At 43.7% G+C, this 25,417-nt stretch overlaps 1 protein-coding gene, 1 long non-coding RNA gene and 1 pseudogene across 7 annotated transcripts in view; 2 read left to right on the forward strand and 1 right to left on the reverse strand.

Moving 5' to 3' along the window:
• The window catches only part of LOC139549226 (uncharacterized), a 45,266-nt gene extending 41,554 nt beyond the window's left edge, over positions 1-3,712 (reverse strand). The window contains exon 1 of the long non-coding RNA XR_011669849.1: positions 3,448-3,712. This is a non-coding gene — a long non-coding RNA (uncharacterized lncRNA). The remainder of the gene's footprint in view (positions 1-3,447) is intronic.
• On the forward strand, positions 425-14,114 carry LOC139549225 (NLR family member X1-like). 6 transcript variants are annotated; one of them, XM_071359454.1, is made up of 10 exons: positions 425-677; positions 7,335-7,418; positions 7,535-7,655; positions 7,818-7,869; positions 8,249-8,358; positions 8,759-9,387; positions 9,626-11,055; positions 11,881-11,967; positions 12,334-12,585; positions 12,881-14,114. In XM_071359454.1, exons 3-10 carry the CDS (start codon positions 7,556-7,558, stop codon positions 13,239-13,241), a joined length of 3,021 nt encoding a protein of 1,006 aa, XP_071215555.1. In that variant the 5' UTR covers positions 425-677; positions 7,335-7,418; positions 7,535-7,555; the 3' UTR covers positions 13,242-14,114. The 6 variants fall into 6 exon arrangements, with proteins under 6 accessions (XP_071215555.1, XP_071215552.1, XP_071215556.1 ...); XM_071359451.1 differs by having other exon boundaries at positions 7,544-7,655; XM_071359455.1 differs by having other exon boundaries at positions 425-641; positions 7,544-7,655.
• A 4,700-nt stretch (positions 14,115-18,814) lies between these two features.
• Positions 18,815-25,368, forward strand: LOC139549630 (putative PDZ domain-containing protein PDZK1P1; annotated as a pseudogene).
• Positions 25,369-25,417: the final 49 nt, after the last annotated feature.

Genomic DNA, 25,417 nt, shown 5'->3' on the forward strand with positions numbered 1-25,417 from the left:
TACCTCTTTCACTGCCAGGCAAGGCTCTGCTGATAGCCAGGTGCAGCAGTGGTACGGTGTTGGGACAGCTTTATGTAGGCCCTAACAGTTTGTGGGTACCGTTTGTCACCGTCATAGTGCAATAAATGTATTGTTTAGTGTTGTGCTGCGTAGTGGCTTTGCTGCCATGCATCTAAAAAACATTTTGTTTGTTTGTCCCTCCAAGATTTACATCGTAAAATCGCCACTGCATGTAGGCCTATTGGATTTGTTGGCATTAACTCGTTTACAAGACTCACAGTTTTAATAAGAAAGATGAAACATGTATTATGTTAAATTATAAAGTTACAACGAGATTTATAGTAGAATGCATTTTTCACCCCAGATGCAATACCCTTGACTTGACTATATCCTCGGGTTAAAGAGCTGCCTGCCAGCCAGCCAAAGTAGGCTTCACCATGCTTTCTCGCACAAGGGTAATGGGCATCAGGCCGCTACATACTGACAGCACCATTTGTACACAGTCAGCTCAGCTGAGGAAGTGGTCTAGCCTACTTTGCGCCACATGAAAATTATTGCGGTCATATTTTCTTCTTCTGCACGAGCATTTTAGAACGGGCAAATCATTCCGGATGCTAGACCGAGTCAACAAAATATCTCGGGTATGTTATGATGACTGACTTCTTCTGAAAAGAGAGGTAAGCGCTATCATTAGCAACTCTGAATACGTTAGGCTATCTAATGGCTAAAATGATAAACTATTAAACGTCGTCGACTCAGTCAAGAAGGTTTTGGTAACCGTTTCAGTTTTTAGAAAAGCAACGTTCTATGCCTCAAACTTGGCTATGACTACGCTTCATTTCGCGACTTATTTTGTACGCGTGTACGTTAACTAGGAACATTTTCTCTCCAAGGACACCGTCGTCAGGGCTGTCTGTCACTGTCTTTTTTATTTATTTTTGGGGCTGTCTGTCACTGTCACCAGTCGACTGAGCTCTTTTTATGCCACGGAATATGTGTATTTCGCCATTGCACATATCTTTCATTGAGCAACAATGTAGCCTGTTTCGCTTGCCCACATCGCTACAATGTATCAAATCAGAATTGCTGGAGTGCGCATGGCACAGTTTTGTTGCGTAACTGGGGAATAGCCTACGATTCAGAATATAGGCTAACGTTTTTGCTCGTTGAAGCAGTTCTATCTACTGTACTTAGTGTCTCTCATTGGAGTGTCTCTCATGACAAGCTGAGTATCCCTCTGTTTATATCCAGATGCCTTGATACTAAGAATATTTCCTGTAAAGAAATGAGGAATCACCCAGTTTAACTTTTAATGACTATGCAAGGGGGCATTGAACTATGCCAATCAAATTAGGGGTGTGTCCCCCAAAAATACTATGCCCTTGTTCATGACTCACAGTTCCATTACATTGCATGTTACAGCGCTTGTTTACAGAAAATAGATTGAAGATGGAGGCGACCACCTGAGCTAGAATACAGCTCAGTAGTGAATTTCCATGAATAAAAAGTATAAAAACCCAATTATTGCAGGATATCCCGGTGTTCGGGGGAATCTAACATAACTAAAAAATGTGCAGAAGTGTAGTTGGATGGAGGCACCCATGTATGGATCTGTGCAACACGAACTGTAGCAGTTAATTTTTTTTATTTGAAGGATTCTTTCTCGCTGATGAAAGATACAGGCCATTATGTGTCGAAAGTGGTATTGCAAGCAATGATTATTTATGTTTTTAAACGTTCAATCGCAGCGTCGAAATTGTAGTTCACATGAGCCAGTCGTGGGCGAAGCTAACTGCTGAAAACTAAGGAGAAGGCAGAATGCTGCCTTGAGTTTTCAAGAGCTACCAAATACTGTACCCGCCTACAGCAAAAGGGGCATTTGGTTTATGCATTGCAAACCTATATTTATTTTTTCTCTGCTTTATTCCTCCTGGTCCTTCCCAGGGGCGTCAATTGTGTATGGCCACACCATTCCAATCCCGATTAAAAGGCAAATACAGTTAATGATTATGTTAACTGGCTTTAGGACCATGCGGACGTCTGGGAGAGGGAGGGAAGGTTGTTTGTATGGTTGGCTGGCTTTATGTAGAGCGCATCCATGCAAAAAAACAGCGTGATTTTTTTCTCAACACATTGTCAGTGGTGTGTGGGTAAAATCACTGGAGAAGCCAAGCCATAAAAATAATCCATATTACAACCGATGTGTTGTGATAATTGCGTTTTTCCACTATAACCTGTTAGTTCATATGCCTTGCCACCGTGATACATAAGCCTTGTTTCCACTATAACCTGTTAGTTCATATGCCTTGCCACCGTGATACATAAGCCTTGTTTCCACTATAACCTGTTAGTTCATATGCCTTGCCACCGTGATACATAAGCCTTGTTTCCACTATAACCTGTTAGTTCATATGCCTTGCCACCGTGATACATAAGCCTTGTTTCCACTATAACCTGTTAGTTCATATGCCTTGCCACCGTGATACATAAGCCTTGTTTCCACTATAACCTGTTAGTTCATATGCCTTGCCACCGTGATACATAAGCCTTGTTTCCACTATAACCTGTTAGTTCATATGCCTTGCCACCGTGATACATAAGCCTTGTTTCCACTATAACCTGTTCATATGCCTTGCCACCGTGATACATAAGCCTTGTTTCCACTATAACCTGTTAGTTCATATGCCTTGCCACCGTGATACATAAGCCTAAGTGCGAGACAATAAGAAGAAACAGTAACCACGTTTCCATCCACTGTTTTTATGCGAGTAAAGTCATACAGCATTCAAAAAATTTATGGCAGCTGTGATATAAACAGTTAGTTTCGATACAACAGAATTTGTTCTTTCAGCTTGGTAGGATCATTTTGTGTCTGTAAAATTAATTATGCGAGAAATGCCAGTGGAAACGCCTTTATGTGCAAATATTGATATAATAACCATCATATCAAAGTTCACTTGGAGTAACGTGTTGATATGGTGTGTGGTCCTCCTCCCACTATGACTGAAAACCATGCAGTTTATTAGGCTACAGATGAAATAACTTATGAACATTAGGGATGCACTGATATGACATTTTTGGCAGATACCGATATTCAATATTTTCCTTGCCAAAAAAACAATACCGATATTTACAATTTTTGCGTCCTTTTAAGCATTCTAGTACAGTTCAATAGTTAACACACACACGGACGCAGCGGTCTATGGTTTGAATCCAGGCTGTATCACATCCAGCCGTGATTGGGAGTCTCATAGGGCGGCGCACAATTGGCCCAGCGTTGTCCGGGTTTGGCCTGGGTAGGCCGTCATTGTAAATAAAAAAATTGTTCTTAACTGACTTGCCTAGTTAAATAAAGGTTACACACACCACACCAAAAGTTATTTTGTTTGCATTTACGTATGTCCCCATTACCAGAAAACATAATAAAAAACGATTTCTTTCACTTACTTGCTGTGCTGTTTCGTTGTTCATTTGTTTCATTCACAACCAGGATTTCATCATACATGTCAAGCCGTGAAGTTTCAGCTCTGTCTGTCCATGGACACTCTTCCTCGGTGCGCACTGTCACTGTGTCCTTTTCCATCTTGTCCAGCTGTGTATGTAACATTTCACATAAACCCTATTTCTTGTCTGCATCGAAGTAGCGGTCCTTGTACCTAGCATCGAACATGGTGGAGACAGTAAAGAGGCTCAGCGAGAAGGGCACCGACTGACTCGCTTGTTCACAGCCTCGAGTACTTTTGTAAGGTTTAACCCCACGGGCTGTGTCGGTAGTTTTGTTGAGCAGGCATTTCAATGCCATAACAGAGGGTGTCATGTCTGTTTTTTTTATTTTACCTATATTTAACTAGGCAAGTCAGTTAAGAACAAATTCTTATTTTCAATGATGGCCTAGGAACAGTGGGTTAACTGCCTTGTTCAGGGGCAGAACGACAGATTTGTACCTTGTCAGCTCGGGGATTTGAACTTGCAACCTTTCGGTTACTAGTCCAACACTCTAACCACTAGGCTGATGAGCTTATTTTTCAAGTCAGTTGTTCGAATGGCGCTAAGTGTGTTCATGTTCCCAAGTTTCAAACATGTTCTCAAATGTCATTGAAATGGCAGCAGCTGTATGAGAACCAGCACATTCTTGAGCATGCAATATGGCTTTCCTCAGTGCGAAATCCTCGTCGACCCACTGTGCTGTCAGACTCAGCATGCTCATGCGGCTGACATCGCTGGTCCAAATGTCAGTCGTGAAGCTAATAGCAGTACCGCCCAAAGCAAATAGCTCATGGATGTACGTTTCAACAATACTGTGTAACTCCGGTAGGGCAACATCTGAAAAATAGTGTGTACCAGGGCTCGACCAGCCGGCGAAAGCCAACATCATCCACGACAGAGGACTGTTGATTGTCAAGGGCAATGAATTCCATTATCTTGGCGTTAATGGATTTCGCCTTTGAGTTGTCTCTCTGAAATGTTCTGAAATGTTCTTGTTTAGTTCTTGGAAGTGTGCGCTTAGTATTTTTCTGCTTTTGTTCTGTGTAGCGCTGTATTTTGGTGGCATCATTACATCTACTTACGTTAAATAGGTATGCACGTCAGCTTTGACATTGGTTTTGCACATCTGCGTTAAACTAGACATCAGGCCGATGTTGGCATTTTTAGCTACCGATATATCGTGCATCCCTAATGAACATCACAGGGGTGGTGGAAGTCCACTGTGATCTTGATGCTCCTATTGAGGGTGTTATTCTGGTGACATGATTATCGATGCTTGACATCCGTTTGACAAACACAAATATTCTTGCCCTTATCCATAATAATCTCAGACTATACCTGCACAGCCTACCCGTGCTGTATCTGCGAGCTGTTGGCTAGAGCGCAGGTGCCAAGACCAAAGTAGGCAAGCCAGGGGGAAAAAAGCCATAATTATTGCAACCTATGTGTTGTTAGTTCATATAGGCCTAAGGCTGAGACAATAAGAAGACACAGTGGCAGAATAAATTCAACCATATCTTTGGTTCATCGTAAAAACCAGAGAGAAACATCTGTCTGGTTAAGTCCACAAATCATATTGCATGTAACAAACAGTTACATGCCCTACAGCATAGTCAAGCAAGTACATTTTCCCGTTATTTTCAGACTACTAAACAACTATTGATTTTGAACCATGGAGAGTTGTCGCAAAGAAACCAGGCGCGGCCTCCATTAATCCATCACCATTTCAACTTTAACATAGACTAAGCATAGGTGATTCGATTAATACAGTGACAACTAAAAGATACCAAACACTATTTAGTCCAATCAACGTAAACTAAATATGATGTGGCTGTCCATGGTACTGATTTCTGTGTGTGTTTGCAAGTAGAAAAAACTTGATTCACCCTACTTGTTGAGATAAGTCAGCAATGCCATCCTCCTCTTTCATGTTGCCTAAATGGTCTATGACTCTGTCATACAGTACATGCTTTTAGTTTTTGTTCTAGGCTACCAGGCTAAAATGCTTGCTCGCTAGCCTAACTTCCTTTCATGGGCAACAATGTGCCAGGCCTACTACATTTAGCTACATGTTGAACTTCCATCATCACAGGCCAGGAGCACAATGTATACATTTGTGGTTGGATCACAATCACCATTATAATCATTAGCCAGTGCAGAGAATTAAGTAAAACCACAAGTCCAAATACCTTTCTCCATCCATGGCTAATTTAGGAATGGGCCAATTTTAGCTAGCCACCCACCGGATCGCAACAACACAACGAGATGCAATGATGTTTGGCTTCTGATGTGATTGGTGTGAAGCCAAATCCAAACTGGCTCCCCTTGACACTTTTTTCTTTTTTTGGTGCACCAGGACCATTCACAGCTGAGGTCACTTAGTTTAGCTCAACACTGATTGGCTATTATTTAATTTTTTTTTTTATCAAGGGAGGCCAAATGCTCGCTGGCTTCCGTTGCATTTAATGCTACGGGCAGGAACAATGTCATACTGTTTATGACCAGAAAGCATCAGATAAAGGGGCTACACATACTGAGATAGAGGGGCGTTGTTTCGTTCGCTCGGATGCTTTCTCGGGTGAGATACATTCAGACTCCTGCTAATTGAACGACATTTATGAAACACATTGAGGAGAGACAAAAGATACATTATTTAGTATTTTTAAAAGTTTGTTCTTAGTAAAATGTTTTGGGGAAGCCTGGCTTCCCTTGGCATCCATGAATACACGCCACTGCACATTGCAGAGGTAAACGATGGCTGTAGTAGATGGCTTTGGCTAGGTTACTGCTGTTTGACTTGACACTTTTCCATACCCTAGCTTTAGCTGAAATGACAACCCTGTGACCTTGTCCTTTAACACAGATAATGTAAACGTCTTATGGGGCACACCAGTGCATTAATAGACTCAGACTGCAGAAGCGGCTGGTGGTAGGAGCTATAAGAAGACGGGCTCATTGTAATGGCTGGAAATGAATAAATGGAACCGAGTCAAACATGTGGTTTCCATTTGTTTGATTCCGTTCCATTAATTCCATTCCAGACATTACAATGAGCCGTCCTCCTATAGCTCCTCCCACAAGCCTCCTCTGATAGACTGCCCATATGTTCCAAAATTGTTCCAAAATTGTTGACCTGCCTCTTCCTTAGGAGAGTGGCCAAGATTCCATGCATTGAGGGAGGACCAAAGAGAGTGGGAGAGGGATAGGTGGATAAATGAAAAAGGGGAGGGCCTTACACAGTGTAAATTAGCTGTGCTGAGTAGGGATTGGACACGGGGAATGGTGTGGTGGTTTGGGAGAAGACTGTTCCAGGCCTCTCTCACATTGCCTCTAGGAGTGCATATCTCTTATTGCTGTCATGACTCAGCTTGTCTGGCCAGTCAAGAGCAAGCAGCTGGAAAGTGGAGCAGCACAGTCTAGCCTATTAGCTACATGTCTGATCCTGAGAGAACACAGAGGAAACACATTGGGACTGGGACAAACTTTTCATAGGGTTGGATGGGTATAGTGTTTCCTTTCCTACATGTGTGTATGAATGCTTTTTAGTGAAATTATATTTGTGTGAATATGCTAATACCCGAGTGATAACCTACTGGGCACACATTGGTTGAATCAACAGTGTTTCCACATAATTTCCATGAAATTCCGTTGAACCAACATGGAATAGACGTTGAATTGACGTCTGTGCCCAGTGGGAACTAACACTTACTTAGCTTCGATGTAACCAAGAGAGTGTTGACAATGTCAAAAACACTTACTGTGTCATTGACTTAGTAGGTGACGTTGTGCTTTTTGGAGGTCATTGATATGATATACTGCACTAGGTTGAGTGTCATGTTGCGTTGCAGGTTCACGTTAAACTACGGTCAACCAAGACCCACGGGAAACAGAGACTGTTTACGTTTCCTCAAGATGTAAACTAGTTGGAACAGGTGAGTCATGCATTCAAGTTTTCTTCTGAATAAATGACGTTGTTTCCTTGTAACCAAATGAATCAATGAAATTGGAGACAGTTATTGGCTCATTGACTGATTTGCTTTCCTTTGACTGTTGAAAGCCTACTAGGAGGATGTGGCAGTGTTGGATCGGCTCAGGGGTCCTCAGGAGGAGATGGCGAGGCACTCTCAAGGATGTACTCCCCAAATCTAACATCTCTATTTCACAAAGAGGTGAGAAACTGTGTCTGTGTAGCATAACAGTATTGTTATGTCTGTATAACAATTGTAATACATTGAGTGAGGGAGGGAGGGAATATTTACAGCATACTGTATGTATTATGTATTCCTTATAACCACTGAGAATTATGGCGTAGTGACTGTGTTTGTCTTCAGATGTGAATCTCAGCAGAGTCCTCACTTATAGGAAGATGAGCTCGTGTCACAGGTGAGTCAACATTCTCTTCCACAGACGTGCACATTTGACAGAAACACCAAACCAACTACTCATTACCCAGACATTTACATTTTACAGTTCCACCCCTACATACAGTGTAGATAGACAATGCATAGGGGCAGTTTCCCGGACACAGATTAAGCCCAATACTGGACTAAAAAGTATTTTTTAATGGCAATTCTCCATTGAGCTTGCTTTTTAGTCCAAGACTAGGCTTAATCTGTGTCCGGGAAACCTTAAAGTGCTAGTCTTAGTGCTCGATCAGTATTGTGTGTGTGTGTGTGTCCTGGAGACTTGCTACCTGTTGTGACACGTAAGTAGAGAAATAGTCAGTGTTGTTGAGTGAGCCTCTCTGTGTCCACCCCCACAGACAGCTGAGGCTTCCAGGAGGACTATGGAGGAGGTTGAAATCCTCCTCCTATTCAGCCACTGGATTTCATTCAAGGTTTTTTTGCTCCAGTCTAGTCCATAATCAAACAGGTAAACCGAGTTTGTACATATGTCCCATCACTTAAGGTTGAAGTTTGGTCCTCGTAATTCACACCGTCTGTTGTGTAAGTCCCCGCTATGTATTAGGAACTATAAGGAAAATAAGTATGCAATAAACTGACAAGTATTAAAAAGCAACAACAAGTAAGAGCAAAGTGGTAAGTGTTCCATAACTGCATGTTCCTTACTGTTCTGTACTTACTGGTCTGTTATAGGGTGGTTACATAGATTATAAGAAGATAGTTAATCCTACTGTAGGTAATGTGTGGCCATACTAATCCTTTAACGAGAGGTTTTGGCATAGGTATTTCAGTAATCTTGGTGGTCTTGATAATTCAAGAGAATGTGTTCGTTCATTGCTGTGTTTAAATACTGGTCCTTTCCTTCACAGATCCCATTGAGATCCACAAGAAGAAGTTGACCTTATGGTTCAGCCACCTACCTCAGGAAGAGAAGCAGTTCGGGGGCTACTTCACCCCCGAGACCATGCACGTGGAGCCACTCATCCTGGAGAGGAAGCCAGAAGAGAGGAAAGGGCCCTTAATTACCCCCCTCCTCAAGCCATCCCAGGCCCCCCAGAGCGACTCGGTCACCGTGGAGCAGCTCTTTGAGCCCACTCAGCAAGGAGGCAGGGAGCGGGGCCTTAACGTGCTGCTGTACGGGGCGGTCGGGACAGGGAAGAGCACAGTGGTGCGGAAGCTGGTTCTAGACTGGTGTGCCGGGCTCACTTTGACCCAGTTCAAACTACTGGTGCCCTTCTCCTGCGAGGACCTCTCCCAGTTATCCAAGTCCACATCTCTGAGAGACCTAGTCAGCAGGAAATACCTGCACCTGAAAAAGATCCCCATGCTGAGTGGAGAGAGCGACCAGGCCAAGGATGTGCTGTTTCTGTTTAACGGCATGGAGAAGATGAAACTGGACTTCCGCATTAGCGCCACAGAGCTGTGCAGCGACCCCAACGAGGCCCTCCCCTCCGGGGCAGTGGTGGTGAACCTGCTCAGGAAGTACCTGCTGCCTGAGGTAAGGGCCCACAACCGACATTTAGTCAGTTACATACAGTAAAATGTGCTGTGTGCTAAGGAAAGTGCTGTTTGAGCAATGCAGATGCTGCCATAAAATCAAACAGAAAAATAGAGTATGTTACCATTCAAGGTTATCAACTTCAATCAGGTTCAGTATGTCTATTTCCAACCCCAGTAAGATGTGAAACATTTTTAGTAATGTACATGTATTGATAATTTAACTCAATTTATTTTAGGCCAGTATTTTGGTCACTACCAGGTTGTCTGCCCTTGACCACATCCCTACAAAGTATGTGAAACGCTACGCACAGATATATGGCTTTAATGACCCGGATCGCCAGCGAGCATACTTCACAAGCCGACTGCTGCAACAGATTGGAGAGAAGCCAATAAACCAGGAGGCCCACTCCCTCATCGAGCTGCTTTACCTCAACCTACAGAGGGAGAGCCAGTTGGCGGCCGCCTGCTTTTTACCTTCCTATTGCTGGCTGACTTGTGCCATCCTCCACTTTTTACATTTCACCGACGCACAGGCACCCATACGTACGCTAACTGGTATCTATACCAGCTTTCTGAGACTCAACTTTGGAGGGGAGGTGCTGGACATGGGTGGGGCTGTATCTTCTCCAGATGACCAGAACTCATTGATGCTCTATGTAGTCCGCACTGTGGGCAAACTGGCCTTTGACGGCGTCTCCAAAAAGCGCACTTCCTTCTCCGAGGAGGAACTGGAACAGTTTGTGGGGGGTAAGACCAAAACAGATGAGGAACTGCGTCAGCTGGCCGTGTTCCGCACTGACGTCCTCGACTTCTTCCTGGTGCCCTGCGTCGAGACCAAAGGGTCAGCGCTTGATGAAAAGGAGAAGCGCTACGTGTTTGCCATTCCCGCCATGCAAGAGTACCTGGCTGCCCTGTACGTCGTCCTCGGCGAGAACAAGACGGCTCTGGAGAAACTGAGCAAAGAGGTGACCGTGGTCATCGGCCAAGTGGGCGAAGATGTCAACACCCTCATCAGCATCATCTCCAAGTTCATCCCCCTCAGGGTCTTTGCTGTTTTCAACCTGCTCAAGCTCTTTCCCAGCCTGTTTGAAAAGATCAGCAGCCGCAGCAAGGGCCGCATCGCCCGCACCATGGCGGCAGAGATGTTCCGCAGCGAGGACAGCTTCAACGAGGACGTGCTGGACCAAGTGGAGCAGAGCCTGCTGGGAGTTCACGGCCCCCAGCCCCAGGAGCGCCTGGACAGCCGGGCCTTCGAGCTCTACCCTATCTTCATGGGCGGCCTGCTTCACTACGAGAACCGGGTTCTGCTGGAGCAGCTGGGCTGCAGCATCAAGAGCACCACGGTGGCTCAGATCACACGGACCCTCAAGAGGCACTTGGCGGTGGAGATCGTGAAGTGGCAGCCCCCTGAGGAGCTCATGGACCTGCTGGTGCTCCTCTACGAGTTCCAGAATCCCAGGCTCACGGCAGAGGTCCTGCTCTCCATCCGCAGCATCAAGCTGTCCACCGTGCGCATGACGCCCCTCAAATGCTTTGTCCTGAGCTCTGTGCTGGCCTGCGCACCCACGAGGTACCACCTGGAGGAGCTGGACCTTTCTTCCTGTCACCTGACCAACGACCTGCTGACCATGCTGTGGCCCGCCTTCCGCCACACGCACAACCTCAAGTGAGAGAAGTTTTGATTTGTGGGCCTTTAGTCAAGTAAACTTTTTTTTGTTAGGATCTATTTATTTATTTTTTTACAAAGTTCTCACCAACTCACAAGATTGACCTCTTGTATCTGTCCATGGTAACAGCCACTACTTACCACAGTAAAAAGGTCATATTACTAGTGTATTTTTACCTTTTACCTTCAACTTCATTGAATTACTGTATGTTATCATTTTCAGAATACAGGTGGTAAAACTAAGTGGACCCAAAGCCTTAACACTCCAAATATTAGCCTTTTTGGCTTTTATTGCTAGTTAATGTTTGTGAGGGAGGCCTTAAAATCATTAACTGCCAAGTGACATATCAGGTCCCTAACTTGATCCTTCAAGTAACATTCATGGGTTCATTCATGGTAGGTTTGACATTATAGCCTAAATATGTTTGACTTGCTGCATAAAAAGTGTACTCCCTATGGGCATTGAGAACAGGGTATTCTCGTGCTATTAAAGGAAGGAGCATTGGTAGTAAAGGGAGACTTTATTACCCATAATATATCCTTTATCTATTTTAGTGTTATCAGGTTATTCAGTCTGGCCTGCTTTTTTTTTTTTAAAGCATGGTGTTACTTCATTAAGAATTGCAACATGGAGTTTAATCTGTGTTCAATGTCTTTTTTAATCTGGAGTTCACAAGTTTAAAAGGAGTGTAATCTGTGTCCAATCTTTGTATTTAATAGTTGTTCGAATGACATACCTGAGGTTCGTGGATTGCAGGCTAACGCATGTGTGTGGGCGTGTGTTTGTGATAGCTGTGTATGCTTTTTTTCCTCCGTTGTCTTCAGTCTCCAGTTTAATAGCCTGGGTCCTGAGTCCTGCATTCTCCTGAGAGATCTACTACTTGACCCCAACAGTACTATTAGATCTCTACAGTAAGACGCTGACTCTTTACCAAGCTTATGGCCTTATTGCCTTTTCTATGGCTCAAAAAGGTAGGTATTGGTAATAATAAAAAATTAACTCATCAATGGAATGTACCACTTACCTTAAGTATGATAACTAATACTTTATCAGTAAATATTGCCATATTTATTTGCTTTGGTCAGAAAGGGACAATTTCTCTCATTTGAGAATTTGCTCACTTTACACTTCAAATAAGAGATGTACTGTAAGTAAAACTCCCACATTGTCCAAATGAGGGTTGGTCTAATGTCGAACTAACAGACATGCTGCTTCAACCAGCCTTCACCTGTCCAGTCTGAATGCTGATACAGTGCCCTGCGACTGTCCCTCTGTAGCCTGTGTGATAATCCGCTGTCAGAGTCCGGGGCTCGCTGTCTGCTGGACGCCCTGCTAGGGAACCAGTCTCTCAGACAGCTGTCCCTGATGCACACGGGCATGGGCGACAAGGGGGCCTGCGAGCTGGCCGAGAGGCTCAACCATCACACGGGCCTGCAGGAGCTCAACGTGGCCTACAACAACATCGGGGACAACGCTGCTCTGACCCTGGTGGACGCCTGCAGAGAGCACCCCAGCATCCACACTGTGCAGTAAGCTAAGCAGCACCGTACCCACATGTCCTGGAATTACAGTATATGGGGTTAGGCGGGGCAATAAATTGTTCTGTGGGGGCCAGATTTAGCTCGTGGGCCAACAGTTGCAGACTCCTATATACACACAAAAAATGAACTTGCATGACTCGACCACTATGGTTTCTATGATGCTTTTATTTAGGCTATTTTCTTTTCATCATGCACTTATTATGCATCGTCTTTGTATGAAGTGGCGTTTGAATGTGTCTATATGTAGGTTATGTGTATACATCTATTCCATTGTGTTCGACAGCTTGTACCTGAATCCTCTCAGCAATGTGGGGAAGCAGTCCTTGTACGTGCGAGGAGTCCTGCCGGAGCAGGGTGGCACGGGGCGGCGCGTGAAGGTGCTGGCCTCGGTCACCGAGGGCTCGAACATCTCGGAGGACTGGCACCCCATTCTGAGCGTCATCCGTAAGAACGCCTCGTCCTGGGAGCGCGAACGCGTCAGGGAACAGCTGCAGATCTTCCTCCGAGACCTGGAGTGGGGTAGGAAGCAGGCACCAAGCTTCTGGAAAAAGATGCACTTCCGCAGGGTGGAGAAGGGCGTCAGGCAGACGCTGCAGATGCTTCAGAAGGACATCCCGACGAGGACCGGTGGGAGTACCAAGTAATGTTCAAGCAATGTCTGCGTTTTTTATTTTTATCATGAGCCATGATGTTCCAGTCTTCCAGTCTTTCAACCAGAGCATAAACCCACGTATCCATCGCCTTGAAGAAATGTAGCAAGTGAGAAGTGGGACAGCCAAATCTATGCAAAAATGAATTGAATCAAATATGAAATGGTATGAAACGGAAAGTGTCCTTTTCAAGACTACGTAGGAATGTGTTGCATAATCAGTTATGCAGAATTATGCACATAGCCATATTTGTTTTGGGCCTCCTTATGTACCTGTGTGCAAAATGTGTAGTATCTTGTATTTTCTCAGTTTTTTTGCTTAGGATGTCTGTTCGTGTTTAATAATTATATTCAGGTAGGTTTAAAAGGAAATGTGTTCCGTTTGTGTTTTATGAAGTGTTTTTCTGTTTTTAATAGGAACAATCAATTGATAAAGTCAACGTGGATTGATCCTTGAAAATACATCTAGTGTTGAATGTACTGTCGAAAGCCATTGGTTGCAACACTTTTCTATTACCTTTACAAGATGAAATGCTCAAAGCAATGGCTTCAATGTCCTCATGGGACTTAAAAACATTTAGATTTTTTTTAAAAAGCAGGCTGTGTGCTGTGCTGCATCATCAAACAATTTGCTAACTCAAAAAATATATTTTCATAGCGGTTTACCTATTGATGTACTTAGGTTGTCCTTCCTTCATTTGTACTGGATACTATTTTGTGTGATAGAATTTAATAGGGTATTCAGTGCTTGTATTGGAAATGATAGACTTTTAGACTGTTTTGCTCTAGCACAGGATAGAGGAGCAATGTGAATCTGTTGTATGTGCGCTTTGATTCAATTAAATTAAAAAGACCAAATCAAATGTCATTACGGTAAGTCTATTTTGAAATTCATTACATCGTGTTTAGAATGGACAATGATGTACTCGAGGTCCCCACACCAACACATTTAAACCATAACCCTGACCTAGATCCTCATAGTATTTCCAGATAGGCTCATTGCTGTTTTAGTCTCATTGTGCCCATAATCAACCATTATTTCACCTGCAGTGTAGCACTCATGACCCCAATGGCCTTACATCGACAGTATAGTCAATACATACAACTTGTTGGTATCAACTCAAGAGTTGTTCAAGCTCGTAAACCATTGTATAACAACACATCTAAGAAGCCTGGGGAGTGTTTAGTGCTCTGATGGGTTACCAGGTCTGGTCACAGGTTAGCTAAACATTAAGCCTAGGAGACCTAGTGTTATGGTGGAGGAAGAAGGAGTTACCATCTCGAATGCTGACAAAACAGGAATCTTAACGTCCCAATGTGCTGTGTCCCGTGCACCTCCACACAACCTCAGGCAGCCAGGAGAACGTCCAGGCACAAGGACAGACAAGCCATGAGGTACACCACAGGTAAAAGTCTGTTTTTCTACGTCGAGTCACAACACGGACAAGAGAATATAATGTATATACGTTTTGGCCCAAAGCCTTTTCTCAAGACCAGTCTCCATTGTTAAGACACAGACGTGCTTCTCCGCTTCACTAGGCTGGTCTTGCTTCAGAAATCGAATGAGTACATAAGAGATTTGTATATTCAAATAGCATTTTACGTTACAATATAGGTGTATATATAGAATATAGGTATATTCTGACATGCATTCTCTCTTTGAGTCAGTGTGAGTGTGTTCTAAAGTGTGCTTAATCATTAGTGATTAAAAGGTAGCCTTCTGTGTTATGTGACAGTGCTGGAAATGAATGTCTCTACCTTTTACGAAGTAACAAGTTTGATTTTAAAATGAAAATGACTGGATTATACGTTTGAGCGTTTTTTTGGATGAATAATGAATTCTGAACCGCTAACACCATCAGCATACATGAATATGCTAGCCTACATTGACTGCTGTATCCAAAATAAACATGTTGATAGTCAACATACAACATGGGCAGTCCTTGCTAGATCTACCGAAAATAGAGAATGAAAAAAGGCAGCATTCCTTCAGTAAAAGGCCCTGTGATAAAAGCTGTCCGGTCCCTCCACAGCTAGAATAATGACAGTCAGCAGATAGCTGGGAACATGACACTGCAGATATCACCACTAACAACCTGACAGACTGCACAGACCTCTCCTTGCCAAGAGATTGAATGTAGGTATGTGTTGTGTGTGTGTGTGTGTGTGTGTGTGTGTGCAACAGTCGAGCAGGAAGGGAAGGGATGAATGATGCATACAAGTGAGAAACGCTTGTATAAGGGCTGGCATGCTGTGGCGTGTGAGTATCCTCCTCCTTCTAATAATAGTCACGAAGCCAGGTTAGGATATTCATGATGAAAGATGGAGCCAAATCTTCAAATGACATTACAGTAATAAGTAATGAATGGACTTGACTGTGCCTATCAAATGCTATATTGGGACACGGGTCCTCACATGAAATCTTTGAGCTAATGATCCCCTGTGACTGCCCAGTGATGCTCATGCATCCGGTCAGGGCCGGGGGAACATACAGTGCCTTCAGAAAGTATTCAAACCCCGTGACTTTTTCCATATTTTGTTGTGTTACAGCCTGAATTCATAATAGATTAAATATATTATTTTTCGCACCCATCTACACACAATACCTCATAATGACAGAGTTAAAACATGTTTTTAAAATTATTTTCACAATTTTTGAAAATAAAATAGAGAAATATCTCATTTACACCCCTAAATCAATACTTTGTAAAAGCCCCTTTGGAGTGATTACATCTGTGAGTCTTTCTAGGTAAGTCTAGAAGAGCTTTCCACACCTGGATTGTGCAACATTTGCACATTATTATTTTCAAAATTCTTCAAGCTCTGTCAAATTGGTTGTTGATCATTGCTAGACAACCATTTTCAGGTCTTGCCATAGATTTTCAAGTAGATTTAAGTCAAAACTGTAACTCGGCCACTCAAAACATTCACCGTCTTCTTGGTAAGCAACTCCAGTGTAGATTTGAACTTGTGTTTTAGGTTATTGTCCTGCTGAAAGGTGAATACAACTCCCAGTGTCTGGTGGAAAGCTGACTTAACCAGGTTTTCCTCTAGGATTTTGCTTGATGGTTGTACAGTCATAACAAATCAAACTGAAGGACCTCGGCATTACTCTGTACCCTGATCTCTCTTTTGACGAACATATCAAGACTATTTCAAGGATAGCTTTTTTCCATCTACGTAACATTGCAAAAATCTGAAACTTTCTGACCTTACAAATAATTGTATGTGTGGGGTACAGAGATGAGGTAGTCATTCAAAAATCATGTTAAACACTATTATTGCATACAACATATTATTTGACTTGTTAAGCAACTATTCACTCCTAAACCTATTTAGGTTTGCCATATCAAAGGTGTGAATACTTACTAATTATTTGATATTGAGATTTTAAAAAACAGCTGCATTGAACCTTTAATAATATGCCTGATATATATACACCTTCATTACAGTAAAGTCATCCATATGCTATATGACAAACTTGATCATTTCTCTCAACGCCACTGTACACCATCTCAATTGGCTGGTATTTCAATAAAGACTTCGGACTTTACTAACTTATGAGGATTGTGTTGCAATTTGTTTGTCACGGGTCATGGGGTATGTACAGTTGTGGCCAAAAGTTTTGAGAATGACACAAATATGAATTTCCACAACGTTTGCTGCTTCAGTGTCTTTAGATATTTTTGTCAGATGTTACTATGGAATACTGAAGTATAATTACAAGCATTTCATAAGTGTCAAAGGCTTTTATTGACAATTACATGAAGTTGATGCAAAGAGTCAATATTTGCAGTGTTGACCCTTCTTTTTCAAGACCTCTGCAATCCGCCCTGGCATGCTGTCAATTAAATTCTGGGCCACATCCTGACTGATGGCAGCCCATTCTTGCATAATCAATGCTTGGAGTTTGTCAGAATTTGTGGGATTTTGTTTGTCCACCCGCCTCTTGAGGATTGACCACAAGTTCTCAATGGGATTAAGGTCTGGGGAGTTTCCTGGCCATGGACCCAAAATATCGATGTTTTGTTCCCCGAGCCACTTAGTTATCACTTTTGCCTTATGGCAAGGTGCTCCATCATGCTGGAAAAGGCATTGTTCGTCACCAAACTGTTCCTGGATGGTTGGGAGAAGTTGCTCTCGGAGGATGTGTTGGTACCATTCTTTATTCATGGCTGTGTTCTTAGGCAAAATTGTGAGAGAGCCCACTCCCTTGGCTGAGAAGCAACCCCACACATGAATGGTCTCAGGATGCTTTACTGTTGGCATGACACAGGACTGATGGTAGCGCTCACTTTGTCTTCTCCGGACAAACTTTTTTCCAGATGCCCCAAACAATTGGAAAGGGGATTCATCAGAGAAAATGACTCTACCCCAGTCCTCAGCAGTCCAATCTCTGTACCTTTTGCAGAATATCAGTCTGTCCCTGATGTTTTCCCTGGAGAGAAGTGGCTTCTTTTCTGCCCTTCTTGACACCAGGCCATCCTCCAAAAGTCTTCGCCTCACTGTGCGTGCAGATGCACTCACACCTGCCTGCTGACATTCCTGAGCAAGCTCTGTACTGGTGGTGCCCCGATCCCACAGCTGAATCAACTTTAGTAGATGGTCCTGGCGCTTGCTGGACTTTCTTGGGCGCCCTGAAGCCTTCTTCACAACAATTGAACTGCTGTCCTTGAAGTTCTTGATGATCCGATAAATGGTTGATTTAGGTGCAATCTTACTGGCAGCAATATCCTTGCCTGTGAAGCCCTTTTTGTGCAAAGCAATGATGACGGCACTTGTTTCCTTGCAGGTAACCATGACTGACAGAGGAAGAACAATGATTCCAAGCACCACCCTCCTTTTGAAGCTTCCAGTCTGTTATTCGAACTCAATCAGCATGACAGAGTGATCTCCAGCCTTGTCCTCGTCAACACTCACACCTGTGTTAAGGAGAGAATCACTGACATGATGTCAGCTGGTTCTTTTGTGGCAGGGCTGAAATGCAGTGGAAATCTTTTTGGAGGATTCAGTTCATTTGCATGGCAAAGAGGGACTTTGCAATTAATTGCAATTCATCTGATCACTCTTCATAACATTCTGGAGTATATGCAAATTGCCATCATACAAACTGAGGCAGCAGACTTTGTGAAAATTAATATTTTTGTCATTCTCAAAACTTTTGGCCACAACTGTATGGGGTAATGTAAGTAGGCCAGTGACATTTTTTATTTATTTAATCCATTTTAAATTTAGGCTGTAACACAACAAAATGTGGAAAAAGTCAAGGGGTGTGAGTACTTTCTGAAGGCACTGCATCTCAGTTGAAGATGAGTAACCTGGATGTTTGGATCAAGGACATACAGGTAATTCCTGGAATCATTACTGCAGAGAAAATAAACTTGAGTGATTTTTGTCACTATCTTTTTTCTGTCATTCTAGGTCTTGAGGATGCAATGGAATTTCCACGGTAAGAGGAGTGATCATAGTTTTTTTGTTTTGATGGCTACAAATTGGACTAGAGACAACGTGCATAATACAAAATAGAACATTAGCGAATGTCATTATTACACATTTTGGGCATCCTTAATGCCACTTCATGTTTCAACTTTGACTTTTTCATTTTCCTCCACTCGAAGATTCACCTTCAATCCGAAAGAGGGGATCGACAATCCAGCTTTAGTCATCTCGGAGGACCCTGGTAAGGTTTGAGAACGAACAGATCCAAAATGATCCATAATTTTCCAATGCATGGAAGATGGTCTGATTAACATTACTTCATCAATCATATAATCAAGATAAGCCTGACTTCTTTAGGTGTCCACGCACAATGCCCATCCTATGTCAATGGCAGTGTTTTGTCTTGCCCTCCAGAGCCAGACCCGAGTCCGGTACCCCACCTGTGCCAGATAAAGTGCAAGGAGGGCCAGAGTTTTGGCTTCCATCTGCGTATGGAGAGGAGCTGCCGGGGCTATGTTGTCCGCCAGCTGGATCCGTGGAGTCCTGCAGAGCTCAGTGGGCTCAAGGACGGGGACCGTGTGCTGGAGGTCAATGAGGACTTTGTCAACGACATGGAGTTCCCCAGGGGGAGAACCAGACGTCCCGTTATGAAAGTGGAATCATTGTGCACACATTTCTTAAAGCTTTGGCACACAGATTTGAGTTCTGTAAGTAATGTGGGTCTAATACATCACGTGGGGCAGAACCAGACTTTAAGAGACCTGAGCGAACCTCTTCTCTAACAAGGTCTCCAACGGTGTCCTCTGCTTCGCTTTCATTTGAAAATGAGCCACATTTTTCAAAATGTACAATATGTGGCTTCAATGTGAAAGACTAGCGTCCTGTCCAGGTGGTGTACATGCTCATCAAGCTGCCCTGCGCTACGTAAACAGGCTCCTGCCCTATGGGCTGTTCTGGCTCGGACAAGGTGTTCTACCTGGAATCAAAAAGGATTCTTCAAAGCGTTGTCGGTAGTGTATATTGTGTTATAATTTCATATTTTTCTTATTTGATAATTTCTTCATACTTTTTAACTCTGCTTTGTTGAGAAAGAGCTCATGAGTAAGCATTTCACGGGAAAGTCTACACCTTTTGTATTCGGCGCATGTGACAAATAACATTTGATTTGATTACCGACGAGAGGATCTCAGCGAAGGTGTTTGATTGTGTCTGTTTGTATCTCTCCAGGTCAGAAGGGTCGATATATGTTGAGCACAGTAAGTGGATGCCCTGCAGAGGGTAGGGGTGCGTAGTGGAGATAGACGGGTGTAGATCAACGGTGCCATGGTATCAACGCTCACCCATTCAGCTATCAGTAAAATGGTAAGCATACAGGCCCTCCTTCTCAGAACTGCTCTTGGCAGATGTGTGTGTCTCTGTATGCGTCGTAGTATGTCTGTGTGTGTGCACGAGCAAGCATGTTCCTCACTTCTCCCTTGCGTTTAGCTATTTGTACTGCTCAGGCGAAGAAATGTAGCATCTATGTGACCGTCCTCGTCATCAACAGAGAAAGTGAAGCGAGCTACATCCGGGCGAAAACTGCCCATCTTGCCTATCATGGCTGGCTCTCACAATCTGCCACACACAGATGGATACGGCTTCCTATTACGACAAGAGACGTGGTCATCAGGGGGTCGTAATGGTGAGAATGATGCACACATCAGGTGATCATGTTTAAAAAAAAAAAAAAAAATTAAACTTCCATTTGTTGCATGCATGACCATGTTACAAGCACCTACTATGACCACCGTATAATTTCTTATTGTCATATCTTAATGATCCTGACTAAATAACAGTCCTTTTAAGTCCGTGGAAAATGTGCTGCATAGACAGACATACTCTACACGCTACAAACCTTGTAATAGGACATTAGAACGACTCATACATGCTTATAACAAATAATAAGCATTATACCTGCTGGCTGAGCTACATTTGTTGCTGTCGATTCCAGCTCACCTACTCCGTGAGGTGGATGTGGGGAGTCCAGCAGAAAAGGCTGGTATGCAGGATGGAGACTTGCTGCTGGCAGTCAATGGGCATCCTTCGGAGTCCATGGAGCATGAGAATATTGTCAGGAAAGTGAGGAAGAGTGGCAAGCGGGTTAGCCTCACCACCATACACGGAAGAGACTTCTACACGCAGGTGTGTAAGCGGACGGAGGCCATGTGCAGTCTGGAGAATAGGAGTTAAGCGAGTTCTGGTGTTAGAATATTGATTGTTTAGGAATTGTGTCAACTAAAAATACCTTCCCGGTCTATTCTGTTTCCTACCGCAGTTGGGTCTATCTCCCCTGCTATTCCATGAGGACAGTCTGCCAAAAGGAGACGGGACGAGGAAGACACTGTCCCCTTGCACTGAGATTCAGGATGGGCTGAGTAAAAACAAGCATGGCTCACTTCCTTGTCCAAGACTCTGTGTCCTCGAGAGAAGAATCAGGCTTTGGGTTTAATCTGGGTTGTGTTCAACAGGAGCCAGGAACTTTCATAGGGCAGGTATTCCTTCGAACATCAACAACATAACACCCTGGTCATCTATCTCTCTCTCTCTCTCTCATTTATTTGTTGTAATCTCTATCATTATGTTTCCTGACATAAATAGGCAATTTGAAAAATTCCCAATCAAAGTTGTAGTAATGAGTAACAGTTTTCATCAATCAAAAGTTCCCGATATTGATCTGCTGTGTTTTCCACAAGCATCGTTATAATGACCGAGGGCAGGTGTTAAGATGTTTTCTATGAGGAATGAGTGGCACGGTTATGACTGCAGTTCTCTTTTGTCCTGCAGGTGGTGGTAAAGGGCTTAGGTCGTAAGGCTGGACTGAGGGAAGGGGATGTAGTTGTGGAGGTGATTGGCCAGAATGTGGAGAATGAGTACCTTGAGGACGTTGTGACGCTGATAAAGAAGAGCGCGACGTCTTTGAAATGACTGATTGTGGAGAGGTCAGAGTACGAAAGACTCAAACAGAGTGGGCTTCCAATCACTCCTGGGGTCATACTCCGCAGAACTGAGGTGAGGAACACACACACACACACACACACACACACACACACACACACACACACACACACACACACACACACACACACACACACACACACACACACACACACACACACACACACACACACACACACACACACACACACACACACACACACACACACACACACACACACACACACACACACACACACGAAGACAGATACAAATTATAATACAGAAACTACAGATCAATAATACTTAATAATCGAATGCGTTGCAGGTTTTAGAGAAAACAAATGATGCTTTCTTGAGATGGAATGCTGAGAAGTGACCAAAGTCATTATGAAGACAACATCTCACCTAATAGAGGAGGACCTGGCACTAGCACAGCATCAACCGTGCTTCTACACCTGCATTGCTTGCTGTTTGGGGTTTTAGGCTGGGTTTCTGTACAGCACTTTGAGATATCAGCTGATGTAAGAAGGGCTATATAAATACATTTGATTTGATCAACAACAACATAACTGCAATCATTCATTCATGTGCCAATGATAACACTGCAAAACAACGCAGGATGAAATAAATGAAGCTGTTCCCTCTACAGTACTTCTGAATGCAACCTGAAAGAGAAGGGCTGAACTAGATGTCTATATTTTGACCAGACCCATAGGGCTCTGGTCAAAAGTATTGCACTACGTAGGGAAAAGGGTGCCATTTGAGGCATAGCCATGGTGAGTCTGCTTCCATCTGAAACATGTCAGAGGATTTAATCCCTTCTCTACACATCTCCCACGTCTTATTTTCGAGAACTATTACCGATAGAGCTATGCTGAGTACCTGCTTCTTGCGAAATAGGATTTGCAGAGTAGATTGCACACCATTTAAATTATTGATATCACTTGTGTGTGAGAAAGGGATAATGAAGTTTAGGTTTATTCTAAGGTGAAATCAAGATAAACTAAATAAGATGGGAAAAACAATAGTGGGGCTCAGTTGAGAATCTATGAAAATTATTGTATGTGATGATTCAAGGAGGTGTACAAAGTTTTTAAAGATCTATCATTAAGTACTTGACATACAGCCATACAATTGCATAAAACTAGCTCAATGTACAGTACACTACATGACCAAAAGTATGTGGACACCACTTCAAATGAGTGGATTTGGCTATTTCAGCCACATCCGGTGCTGACAGGTGTACACAATCGAGCACACCGCCATGCAATCTCCATAGACAAACATTGGATGTAGAATGGCCCATACTGAAGAGTTCAGTGACTTTCAATGTGGCACTGTCATAGGATGCCACCTTTCCAAGAAGTCAGTTCGTAACATTTCTGCCCAGCAATGTTACGTCTAGTGAAAAGCCTTCCCAGAAGAGTGGAGGCTTTTATAGCAGCAAAGGGGGGACCAACTCCATATTAATGCCCATGATTTTGGAATGAGATGTTTGACGAGTAGGTGTCCATATACTTTTGGTCATGTTGCGTATATAAGAAAATTAACACAATTAAGAGAAACATATTCATGAAAACATTTCACTTTGAACAACTACACCATCTAGTGACCGTTTAAAATCCTGAATAATGGAAATGGGTGGAAATGGGTGGAAGCGTTCAGTGTTACTTTGAATATACTGTACATATTGCACTGTATACAACTTCTGCTATTATAGTGGCCCTTAATCTGTGGAAAAGTTGCATAAAACTGCTATTCAACGCATAGAGCTGGCCATGCGCCTTCAGTGAGTTGCCGATGAACATAACTGAAGGTAAGTTGTAATGTAGTAAAGACAAAGTAATGACACATGGAAACAGAAAAAATGTCAACGCCAGTATTTATTTGACGCTACTTTGAAATACCTATTTTCCAGGGGGAAGAAGAAGAAAAAAACAACACAGAAACTAATTTAAGCCAATGTTGGAGAAACTGAAAAAGGAACTTCCCTGATCGTGTTTAGAAACAATCGGGCAAGTTCCTGGAAATACATATATCATTAACAATAACTCAACTAGTTACACTGAAATGTATTTTAAAAAACGATTTAAAGCCAAACCTACAATAATCAGACTTATGAACTAGTACTTATTAAATCAGGGCTGGTCCAACCTGCTCTTAAGGACCCACAGGTCTTTGTTCGAGCCCAGTTCTAGCATGCACGTTTCTACTAATAAGATAATTAGTAGAATCAGGTGTGGTAGAATGCAGCTTGAACAAGAACTCACACCTTCTTTTGTGTGTATTTTTTACCCCTTTTTTTCTCCCCAATTGGTAGTTACAGTCTCGTCTCATCGCTGCAACTCCCGTACGGACTCGGGAGAGTAGAAGGTCAAGAGCCGTGGTCCTCCGAAACACAACCCAACGAAGCAGCACTGCTTCTTGACACAATGCCCACTTAACCCGGAAGCCAGCCAGCCGCACCAATGTGTCGGAGGAAACGCCGTACACCTGGCAACCGTGTCAGCGTGTACTGCGCCCGGCCCGCCACAGGAGTCGCTAGTGCGCGATGGGACAAGGACATCCCTGCCGGCCAAACCCTCCCTTAACCCGGACGACGCTGGGCCAATTGTGTGCCGCCCCATGGGTCTCCCGGTCGCGGCTGGCTGCGACAGGGCCTGGACTCTAACCCAGAATCTCTAGTTGCACAGCTAGCACTGCCTTAGACCACTGCGCCACTCGGGAGGGGACAAGAACTCACCCCTGATACAAAATACTAACAAATCCCAAACTGCTGGGAAACACCCATAAGAAGATGAGTCTTTAAGTACAAAACAATTATTGGATTTATGCTGATGGTCCACTCTATAAGGGCCGCCAAATGAGCAGCAACGCTCCTCTGAGTGTAAATTCTGTGGATTTGGAAACTAGAAGTGCTCCTGAGTAGAATGTGCCACTCTTTTACTGTGACACAACGTGCAGGTAATTTTGTATCGTGCTAGAACGAATCAGTTGACGGGCCTTTGATTTCCACCATAGGCAGGCTGGTTTTTCACGGGACCTCCTATGTGTGCCCACGCATGCGCGTTCAAGTTCTAAAATGTATGTTATTGTCACTCCTGCTCCCTCCGGCTCTCGACGTTGGCGGTCTACTAACTAGCGGTCCTGGCAAACCACATTGCGCGCACCTCGCAACCATCATTGCGCACACCCGCCCCTCATCGTTAAGCACACCTGGACTTCATCACCACACTGATTACTCTCCCTTCATATAGCCCTCTGTAGCCTCAGTCATCAGGCAGTATTGGTTTCGATTACATTCAGTGAGCGTCTCCTGTTTTGTATTTTCGTCTTTATTATTATTAAACCTTCTGCAACTGCTTCCTGAATCTGTGTATACATTAGAGAATACTGCCTCAGAAATTATGGAAGCAGCAGACGATTACACCATCTTCCAGACAGTCGAGGAACAGGGTCATCTACTCCACCAACACCACGACCAGCTGGCTCTACTGGGTACGACCATGAAGGAGGTCCTCCACGTTCTTCACACCACCAGCGAGGTTGTCCATACCTCTGACGGAGGGTCTCCTACCACGGGTCGTCACAGTGAGCCAGTCCCCCAGCCATCCGCCCAGGTCAGCGATGCACGACTGTCCCTTCTGGAGAAGTATGATGGCACTCCATCGGAATGCCGTGGCTTCCTCCTCCAGTGGATGGAATGAGCTGGCGCTCCGCACTCTATTCCACAGTGGACTGCGTGAGAAGGTACAG

This window comes from Salvelinus alpinus, chromosome 22, assembly GCF_045679555.1.
Source record: "Salvelinus alpinus chromosome 22, SLU_Salpinus.1, whole genome shotgun sequence".
NCBI classification, from domain to species: domain Eukaryota; kingdom Metazoa; phylum Chordata; class Actinopteri; order Salmoniformes; family Salmonidae; genus Salvelinus; species Salvelinus alpinus.